At 34.9% G+C, this 10694-nt stretch overlaps 2 protein-coding genes across 2 annotated transcripts; both read right to left on the bottom strand.

Annotated features, from left to right (window-relative positions):
• Positions 1-577: 577 nt before the first annotated feature.
• On the bottom strand, positions 578-6032 carry LOC143585923 (uncharacterized). The gene is made up of 7 exons (XM_077067594.1): positions 5813-6032; positions 3448-3507; positions 3278-3360; positions 2720-2784; positions 2592-2625; positions 796-866; positions 578-700 (listed from the first exon to the last, which is right to left on the bottom strand). The coding sequence occupies exons 1-7, from the start codon at positions 5859-5861 to the stop codon at positions 610-612; spliced, it is 453 nt and encodes a 150-aa protein (XP_076923709.1). The 5' UTR covers positions 5862-6032; the 3' UTR covers positions 578-609.
• Positions 6033-7844: 1812 nt separating this feature from the next.
• Positions 7845-9890, bottom strand: LOC143585922 (uncharacterized). Its single transcript, XM_077067593.1, has 6 exons — positions 9489-9890; positions 8826-8992; positions 8477-8557; positions 8325-8394; positions 8158-8238; positions 7845-8053 (listed from the first exon to the last, which is right to left on the bottom strand). The coding sequence occupies exons 1-4, from the start codon at positions 9874-9876 to the stop codon at positions 8347-8349; spliced, it is 684 nt and encodes a 227-aa protein (XP_076923708.1). The 5' UTR covers positions 9877-9890; the 3' UTR covers positions 7845-8053; positions 8158-8238; positions 8325-8346.
• Between the last annotated feature and the right edge of the window lie 804 nt (positions 9891-10694).

The following is a 10694-nucleotide window of genomic DNA, read 5'->3' as shown; positions in this document are numbered from 1 at the left end:
CTGAACACCCCTAATCAGAACCAAAAAAATGCTGAGAACTTCTTAATGAAGCTGTGTGTTTTGCTGTAATGTAATACAGAAGACAGCTACATAACCGCCTACCACTATTTCATTATATCATCAGATACAAATGTTCATGTGGTTTAGCAGTTCTCAACATAAAACTGGTAGTATGTGTGTGTGTGTATAAACAAGAAGGGAGCCTACTGAAATTATTTCCAGCTTAATAATAAACTTCTCTGAGGCACAAAAATGGTACATATTATATAAAAGAGCTAAAAAAATAAATTTGAGATTTACAAAAAATATATATACGAATACTTTTTAATGAAAAAGGTACCATTTTCGAAGCCCGTTTTCGGCCACTAAAGATTTTGAACCGTCCTGTAAATAAAGGTCAACAACTAAGTAACAAGTGCCAAATTTCAAATTTATGTACTCCATAACCAATTAGTTAACTTTCCAGTAAATGTTGGGCTTTTTACGACTACTAATTCCTTTAATCGAACAAGTACTGTATAAAATCTCCAAGTTTTATTTAGAGAAAAACAGTAACTGATTTTAAATAACTAGAATATGATCTTACATGACCTATGATCGGTTGATTTGTTAGTCATAACTGTCTCTGCTTCTTCTAAATGCTTTCTTCTGAGAGAGAACCTTCTTGTTCTGCAGCCTTTTCTGCTCTGCTACAGCAGCTCTGTATAACAAATTAAAAAAACAAAAATTATAATGATTTTGAAGACGTTTGCAATATAGGGAAATAAAGGAGATGACAAAAGAAGACTGACTCACATTTTGGTAATTTTCTTTACTTGTTCTTCTGATGGAGGAGGCGGGACGTATGAAGCAGCATCAATGATTGCCTAAATGCGTTCATTTCATCAGAATCGAAATATTTTTATAGATATATCAAATTATTAATTCTGTTAGATTATATTAGGGTCAGGCCCATTAGTGCTAGGCTCATCGCTTCTCGACCCGACCCCAAAAAACTTAGTTAAAGAGCATGCACCCCACCGCCAACGAGTTCGAGCGAAAAGGAGTCGAGACCATGGAGCACCAACGAGGAAGTCGCTATGGCCCAGGCTTGGATCGACGTATCTGAAGATTCGATTACCAGGAATCAACAATGAGCAGCATCTTTCTGGAAGCGTATTCTTGTTCATTTTACAAGTCAAGTGGGAAGTAGTGATTAAACCGTCCATCAAATGAACTCAAAGTGGAAGGGCATGCTAAGATCAACAAATTCAGTGGCATATACAACAAGGGATTGGATCAAATACAAATTAAATTTAATGAACTAAAAGTGAGAAGTGAAAGGAACGACCAAATCACGCGGTTTTCAATTTCGCCAATCAGTACGAAGCGTTGAAGCATCCTTGATCAACGAAGCGGAATACCTAATCAATTTCGCTGCTGATCAATCGAAGCATCCCTGTTTCTCATCGATCGCTGAAGCTTTCTAAGCAGCTATCAACTGATCAATTGAACCAATCGAACAATTGTAACCTAATCTACCGATCAATTGAAGAAATCAAAACATCGATTTTGTTTGCCAACTATTTTGTGTTTGCAAAGTTTCTTGAAACAACGCTTTGCATTGTGGCTCCTTCAATGGATGCTTGCAGCCAATCAAGGATAAGATTAAAGGTGCCCGACTCAAAACAATTACGAAACTTCATCGGATGCACAATTTGCCGGATAACAAGATGAAGAATTTGAGGAGCCCAAAAGTCAGCAAAGAAAACGGAGGAGGCCATCTTCACAACTTGAAGAAAAACTTCAAAAACTAGTCTATAAGTTCATCAAATAAGTCACATTAGCAAAGTGGAACACGAGGACACACAAAGTCATCAGGAAAAGTTGGAAGAGATGAAAGCAAAGAAGATGCTGCTCATGGAGGAGCGCTTGCAAATAAAGCAAAAAAGAAAAGGATTTGCAGCTCAACATTCAGCCCCACATATAAATGACCCTATGTTGTCAAAAGCCCTTCGAGCGCATGCCTAGGCCATCTAGCGAGTAGCGCCTTGTGCCTTTGACAACTATGAAATGACCGGATCGCAACTGAACACGATACTACATATGAAGACGAAGATAAGAAGATGCTGGGGTTGGGAGTAAATTTTTTTAGTAAAATACAATTTTTATTAAGTATTCTAATTCTTTTTATTAAATAAATGTATTTTCTCAGTCTTCTAATCTGTTTATTAATTAAATCTAGTTTTTTATTTATTGTTTAGTAGTTTTATTTATTTTAGATGTTTTTTTAATAGCTAGAGATGCGTAAATTGGTCATTTTCATGGTTTAGGGATGGAATGGAAATGGCTAATGTGGATGAGAGAGTGTTAATGATGGGTTTGGTTTCTTGGCTCTCTCACTCTCTTGGAATAGGATTAGGTCCATTAGTTTCGCCCATTAGACTAGGGTTCTTGGCTCTCTGTCTATACTCTAATATAGTTGTGCATTGTATCATACTTAATATTCCTTTTACCTAATGGCGAGATAGAACCAACTTCAGAAGAAAAGAAACAGTAAAATGGTAGTGTTATACTAAATCGTGTAACAAGGTTTATGATATTATAGGTACCTGTAGTTTCTCCAAGGCATCCTCAATGTTACCCCTGAAGATAAAGTCATTTAAGGATGTAAGATATGACTTTAAAAACATATTATTAATAAAATATAAAAGAAAATAGAGAGTGGAAAGAGTTTCACTTTTGTGTTCTGGTCTTTGTGGAGGAAATCACAAGCTCACCATCTTTGTTGATTCTATTTTTTTCCTGATTAAAGAAGTTGATGTCATTATTATAATGAACATATATTTACATGTTATGATGAAAATGTTACTTAAAACATGCCATAATAGCCTAAGCAGTTAGTGCGGAAAAAATATCAGATATCGGTCAAGGACCGATATCTGAGATATTGGTTATCGCTGTGAGATATTGGTGGGATATCGGTAATTTTAATATCATGTAAAAATCATATATATAGCAATATAACACTAATAATCATGTATACTCTTCTACCATTAACAAATTAACCTTTTTGCAACTTGCAAAACAATCATAGCAAGTAGGAACCGATTAAGACTTAAAACACTAACATTGAACACTAAAAATTGATAACTAAGACTTAAAACACTGATAATATCGGTGACATATCGGTCAATATCGTCGACATTATCGGTACCGATATTTTGACAGATATTTTACCAAGGGACATCGAATATCGACTGCATAGATGATAACATTACTAGTGAGGTAAACTAACCATCTGTAAAATTTTCTCTCTGACCCTGTCACTTAACCAATATGCTTCCTTAATATTAAACCGCATATCAACCTTGGTGTTTACTGCAAACAAAATGAACAAGGTAAATCTTGGTACAGGAACAATAACAATTTTTCTCAAGTGTGACAATACTTAAAAAGATATCAAACCTTTGTTGACATTTTGACCTCCGGGTCCACCACTCCTAGCAAAGTTCACAGTAACATGATCTAAATCACAATATGAAACTCCTTGAATATATAGTTAAGCAAAAAAAAAAGGCATAAAGCTTCTATTGACATCATGCAGATAAAGAATCTGCATTGTTTTCAATGTTAAAACAGTCAGACATGTCAATATACAGATCAAAACAACAATGCTATTGCTTTAAAGATTCAATCTTCAACTTCATATAGTGTAATAAAAGCTAGAAATTTGAATCAATTCTGTATTAAACAGCAAAACTTTATACAGAACAATAACAGATTTTCACTTATAAGACCTTGGCATCTTGTGTATATAACAGTTTTGTCCAGATAATTCATTTTGAGTACTTTACATCATTGTATTATTAAGCAAATTATAAGATGTTACATATATTTAATTATTTTTTATCTACTTCATTCATTAAGAAACAATGTTTACAACAAAATGGAAGCCAAACAGGTAACAAGTTGCACCACTAGCCCTTTTTGAATAGCAAAACTAAGTCATTTAAAAACTACATACATAGATCCTGGGGTCGCAACATTACTATTCATGACTCGTTTAACCCGGTTTAGTAGCTCCAGAACCTTAGCCCCAACTAGTGTTGTAAAAATCTCAACTAGGCGCCGATTAATCGCTAGTCCTCACCCCGCTGATTATTTTTGGGCTAGTCGGTCAATTAATCAGTCAATGGAAAAATCCGGCTAAAATCGGGTTTAATCGAATTTAAATGGCGTTTTCTGACCAGGTTCCGGCCAAAATCAGCGGTTTCCAACGAGACTATGCATATATAAAACTGAAAATTACCTATAAAAATGTGTGTGCGTGCGTATATATAAAATTGAAAATTATACATTAAATTCCAATCCTGATTAATCGCTAGTCCCCACCCCACCGCCCGACTAGCGACCTTTACAACCTTGCCGGCACGCAAGGAAACCAAAAGTATCAAACGCAAAGGGTATAAACACACGTGTTGGTTGTCATGACACGCTTTCTCATATTTGATCACTTTACATGAAGCAGCTTTTAACACGCCGAGCAAAATCATCCTACTAAATTAAATTAGGGCATTGTATTGAGCTATATATATATATATATATACATATATAGGGGAGGGATCTTTTGAGAACCATGTTGAGTTGTAAGAACTTAAGAACTCCATTCTAGGCCACACATTTAATTAAATGGATTGGAATATGTGGTTGAGATTAAATCTGGTAAAAAAGTTATAGTAGGAGAGAGAATAAAGATGTAAGTGGTTACACTAACTTTTACGTCCGTTACACATGTGTAAAAAGTCGACTCGGTGCGTAAAAAATTATGTAATTTTTTTACGTGTATGTAACCTACATATATTACGCATGTGTAAAAAAAATTAAAAAAAAAAAAAAATCGTTACACTGAATTCTTTCGAGTTCTTAAAACTAAAACTCAAAGGGGTTCTCATTTGAAATCTCCCATATATATATATATATATATAGGGAGAGAATCAAGAGAGAACTCCTTCTTAAAGAGAGAACTAGAGAACTAATAAATAAATATTTTTAATTTAATTAAAAAAATATTTTTAAATTTCCGTTTTTGCCATTATTCTTATATTATGTTACCATTTACTCGAAAAATATAAAAAAAATATTAAAAAATTAAAAAAAAACTTGTTGTAGTGCACATATGCAATACATCGACTTTTTTTTATTGCATATGTGCACTAGTGTGTATTTTGATATGTGCAATAATATTGAATAGCATATATGCAATTTTTTGTATTGTATTAGTGCAATAGTGTTATATTATATACAAAAATACCAAAAAAACAATATAGTGCATATGTGCATTAGTGTTGTATTACTTATATGCGATAGTTTGTTTCGAGTACAATTATTAGTGTTTGTATTTGCATATATTCAATAGTGTGTATTGTATAATGCAATTGTGTTGTATAATGCAATTGTGTTGTATTATATGCAATAAAACACTATCGTATATATGCAGTACACATTAGTGCACATATGCACTACATTGCTTGTTTTTTTTAGGAACAATATCATCTTATTAGAAGGAGGAAAGAAAAAAAAATCGCAAAATATTTTTTTTAAAAAAGTTAAAAATAGTTTTTATTATTTCTCAAGTTCTCTCTATATCCCACCCCTATATATATATATATATATATATATATATAGCTAGGTATTACTAATTTACACAACTTACACTCATAATTCATAAATAATTAATCTAATTAGGTATTAATGTTAATTAAATACACTGTTATGTTTTTCTAGTGATATTTACAATAGAAGCAGGCAACAAGCTGCGCGGCAAGTTTACCTAGAGTAATTTTAGGAATAGGTTCATCGGCTCCGGCAGCTCTCTCCATGGCTTCGTGTAATTGCTGTTGAACCTGAGACAGCCGTGCCGATGTCTTCTTATTGCTGGAATCACATCGGACCGGAGTGTAACTGATTGGACGCGAAACGAACCGGACCGGACTCCGGACGACGGTCCAAAGACAGGCGCGAATTGATAGCGTTGGCCGGAATATCTCACGGACGAGAACTAGACCGGTGGTTCTGATTGCCGCCATTCAAAATATATGATTGATTGATTTAAGCCACTAGCCAAAGGTTTAAAAGATTGGGGATTTTTAATTTTTATAATACCGGTTAACTATGCCTTAACGAGTTATCGGCAAACAAACGTCCTAACTTTAAACTTGGCCGACGATTCCAACTAGAGGGGTGGTATTTGTTTTTAACGAACCGTGACTAACGGATGTTGACTCGGTTGGTGATTTGATGACGTGGACTTTTTTTCCGCCCGCACCACGTCGTCGTTCTCTCTAATATCATTACACTGTCTCCTTCCTTCAAAACACATTGGAAATTAGTAAATGAAGTAGATTTCATCTTCTTTTATGGTCAATCCCTAGATGCCAAACCCGATCTTATTTTCAGAAATTCGAAATCAAATGTTACATGATGTGCGAAATAATGATAGGGCTTTTGTTAAGGGGATCAAACCGAGTCGAATGCTGTGTCAGTTACCTCGAATGGTGCACGATTGACAAGGGTGGACTTCACTGGAGACGGCGGCGGCGGCACGTCGGTTAGGTTTTGAATGAGGGGAGAGAGAGAGAGAGACGGTGTAACAATATTAAGGAGAATAGAGACGAGTTGCAGGTTTTCGGCGTGATGCGACCGGAGAAGAAGGTCCACGTCAGCAAATCACTAACGGAGTTAACTTCCGATAGTCGCGGTCCGTTACAAACAAATACCCCTTTAGTTAGGATCGCCATCAGTCAAGTTTAAAGTTATGACTGTTGTTTTTCAATAGAGCATGGTTGGGATTATTTAAAACCAATATTCCTTGATTTTTTGGTGTTATATGATGTTTTATTTAAATGAAGACATTAAAAAAAACTGCTAAGCGGTCATTCAACTTGCGGTTTTCTTTTTTTAGGTCTTTAAGCTTTTTGTGGATCGAGATTAGGAATTTAGGTCTAGTCGGTTTTTCAAGAGTTGGTCATATTGGTGTAAAAGATAAAAACGCTCTAATGCAATTTTGGTTCTTGTAGTGGCGGCTACGTGCTCAGTGGAGAGACTCTGCTCCTTGTTATTCGTGTGGTATGGTTAATGAAATTTACAGTTCAAAAGAAAAACTAATTGAAAACCTTGTCCTAGGAAGTAGAAACATAACATACAGATGGATTAACTAGGTAAATCAACATACAAATCATGGTAACTTTGTTTATGTACCAATATATAAGAATTATGGTCAAAAGCATATAAGGAGCGCATCTAGACACTCAAGTAAGACGAGTCAAAGGCGCGTTGGTCACACACGAACACCTGCAGTTCTATATATTTTTCATTTTAAATAAAGAAATTGTAATGCCTTTCTATGAGATCGCGGGTCTTTTTAGGAATGTGGGTAGCGGTTATGATTGATTTGATATATGAGATGGAAAACGATGAATTTCTAAGAAAAAAATTGTCATGTTTTCCTTCAATTTCTTATATAAGAGACCATTGAGTCATTCAATTGACTCGTACTGATGAGAATTCTACTCCATGAGAAATGAACAAAAAGCAGTAGAATTCGCCTATTTCTTGCTGATCCAATAGAGTTAATGAATTAATCAAACTATTTACATGAAATGTATACATGTATAGAATAATAGTATTTTATATCATAATAATCAAAGTATCTCATTTAAACTTGTTATATATCCTAATGGATCACCATGATCTTTAACCACCACACATAAAGCTGCTTAACCATAACCAAACACAGGAAACATTAACTAGGTCAGAAACATATTTCAACACAAGCTTCAAACACATATAATATCATAAACCACAGCTCGGTCGGTCGGTCTCCCATCATCCTACATATGTAACATTCAGTCTAATATATCAACACGAAACAACAACCTAACGTTTCGACCTTATTAACGCCTCCTAACTTTTGATGATTGACCATGCTCGGCTGCACCTAGGTGCCTTCTCCCACCTGCATGTGTGTTCTCAGTCGAAGGCAGTGCCCGACCACCAGACCGTTCAACACCAGCTGTAAAAATAAAATAATAATAATAATAATAACAAGATAATCTCAAAATTTTACTTTAGAACTCAAAAACAAATTAAATGTTGCGATACAAGTTTAACTACTACCATCATTGGCTGCCCCGGTCCAGCCAGGCAGACGATTTCTAGCTTTTCCTTTCCAAGCCTCTTCAAAGCCAGTAAGCTCATCTGAGTAAGAATTTAATTAATTGATTGATCAATCATCCTTTATTAATTACTCTGTAAAATGCGTTGTAAAATATAAATGTGCGTACCTTCGTTGATGTTATGCAGCGTTTACATCACCTGCCCGTCTGATTTCAGATTCCTTGAAAGAGTGTGACCCTACCATACGAGACGTTTATTTCATTAAACTTATGAGTTGTATTAGAAGTCATAAACGGATAACAAATTAACAATTAAATACCTTATCATATATTCCCCTTGAGATCCTATGAGCCGCCTGACCCGTTACAGAATCAGCTTCTTTATGTTCTTCAAATCTCAACTGATGCGCCCATATCATACACCATTAATATAAGGAATTTTTACATATTTCCCCTTCCTAACCTCTTATGAAATTACATATTTCCCCAAAATACAAGTTTTTAATGCAAAATGTACAATGCTCTTTAAGCATGGTTTGGGGAAATATGTAATTTTAAAGTTTAGGAAGGGGAAATATGTAAATGCCCCAAATTAAAAAAAAAAAAATCTACATGCATTCCAAATTAAAAAAGGGGGGGGGGGGGGGGGGGGGGTTTACGGTTACTTACACCATCACTGTCAGCCCTTCTAGTAGTAGATGAAGAATAATATGCTCCATTAGAACCCCCATATGTAACAGAACTCTGAAATGTGAAGCTATGAGCTTGTGGGCCCGAGTGTGTATCATGCATGAGGCCCGATCGGTTCCCATACTGTGTCGCATTCAGCTCTCTTCCTGTAAAAATAATAATAATAATAATAACAACAACAATAATAATTTGCATTCAGTTCGCATTAATATCGAGTACATGCAATTCCCGTTGCATTAATACTCTAATGTTTCTATCCACCTCTGTAATTAGAGTTTCTTTTTTGTCTTTATCAAGCAAAATAGAGCAAATATAAATGAACCGCCCGGCAGGAAGTTCGTTTATTTAATAAATGAACGAACATGAACAATTTTTTTGTGCGAATGAACATGCACAGTTGCACACATGTCTCATTCATTCATCTATGTTTGTTTTCCATCATTTGTACGGTTAAAGTTAAACGAACAAACAAAAACATGTCTGGTTTTGTTCGTTTGGTTCGTTTACAAGCCTAAATATAATTAACCCTATGCATATACTATCTATTCAGACTATGCCGCTTAAGCCTGATCATCTGCGTATAAAAACATGAAACTATATTCAAACAAAAAAGATCATAAATATAAGTATTATCTTTCTTACCGTGCCCTGTTTCTGGTTGATCATTTTCATCATCAGAGTTAAGTTCTTCAATAACCGGGCCTCTAGAGCTATTTGGCATGGACTGCCTGTGCTCACGCATTATAGGCACACGTGTATCCATGAAAGGGTTTCCATTTGGACCAATTAAGTTTGACCCAAAATGACCTCCATTTGGACCAAATAAGCTCGATCCAAAAGGACTCGCACCCATGAATGGACCCATGGTGTGACCAAATGGACCTGACTGCAACATTCCACCGAACGGGTGCGTGAAAAACGGATCATCAAACGGGTCCCTTTCTCCAAACAATCTTGGCATACCGCCAAACCCAGCAAAAGGATCACCAAAACCAAAGAACGGGTCACCTCTTCCTCTGCCACCTTGCATTTTCTTCAAAGATTCTATCTGAAAAATAAATTATGTTATACAAAGAAGTTATTGATAATTTGATACTCTACCAAATATCAACATTCTTCAAAATTCTCATCAAAAGATACAAAACACATATAACCATTATCCATTATCAATGTTGTAGAACTCGCTAGTCGGCCGGTAGGGTGTGGACTAGCGATTTTAATCGGATCACAATTTTTATATATAATTTCAGTTTGGTACATATATACAAATGTTTATATGTAAAACTTTGAAGCAGACAGGTTTTAACTTTTAACCCGCTCTACGACCCATTCAAGCCCGAAATCACCGAGATTGGCCGCAAAATTGGTCCGTTATTGTTCGTCTTACTATCTATATTAGAAAGATTTGTGTTATCATACATTCAAGCTTTTTAACTTAATCAAAGAACCATTTTGAGAAAATAACAACTAACAAGCAGGCTCTTTAAAATTGAATCACAATTTACCTTATAAAATTGATAACAATAACAGCTAAAACACAAAAATCACACCAGAAGTGAATTATGTAAATCATTAATAAGCATAAGATAATTAAAATTCAACCCTAATCGAGATTAATCAGATTATAACTTTATATGTAATTTAGTTATACACACACGCGCACACACACATTTTTATATGTAATTTTCAATTTTGTATACATATACAAATGTTTATATGTAAAACTTTGAAGTAGACAGATTTTAACCCCTCCACGACCCATTCATAACCAAAATCGCTGGAAAATTGGTCCGTTATTGTTCGTCTTACCAACTTACCGTCTATATTCGTAAGACTTGTGCTATCATA

The sequence above is a fragment of the Bidens hawaiensis genome, unplaced genomic scaffold (assembly GCF_021521415.1).
Source record: "Bidens hawaiensis isolate Kalapana, Puna unplaced genomic scaffold, B.hawaiensis_p1.1 tig00034227_1, whole genome shotgun sequence".
In the NCBI taxonomy this organism is placed as follows: domain Eukaryota; kingdom Viridiplantae; phylum Streptophyta; class Magnoliopsida; order Asterales; family Asteraceae; genus Bidens; species Bidens hawaiensis.
The sequence above is the reverse complement of the archived record's forward strand: the minus strand, read 5'-3'. Positions and strand labels throughout refer to the sequence as shown.

Bases quoted from the DNA above. Each gene is read 5' to 3' on its own strand.
- LOC143585923 (XM_077067594.1), bottom strand. From the start codon at position 5,861: ATGGAGAGAGCTGCCGGAGCCGATGAACCTATTCCTAAAATTACTCTA. The intron at 3,508-5,812 runs GTAAACTTGCCG...ATTGTGATTTAG, and splicing joins TATTCCTAAAATTACTCTAG to ATCATGTTACTGTGAACTTT. The intron at 3,361-3,447 runs GTTTGATATCTT...TTTTGTTTGCAG, and splicing joins AGGTCAAAATGTCAACAAAG to TAAACACCAAGGTTGATATG.
- LOC143585922 (XM_077067593.1), bottom strand. From the start codon at position 9,876: ATGCAAGGTGGCAGAGGAAGAGGTGACCCGTTCTTTGGTTTTGGTGAT. The intron at 8,558-8,825 runs GTAAGTAACCGT...TGGGCGCATCAG, and splicing joins GAAGGGCTGACAGTGATGGT to TTGAGATTTGAAGAACATAA. The intron at 8,395-8,476 runs GTATTTAATTGT...CTCGTATGGTAG, and splicing joins CAAGGGGAATATATGATAAG to GGTCACACTCTTTCAAGGAA.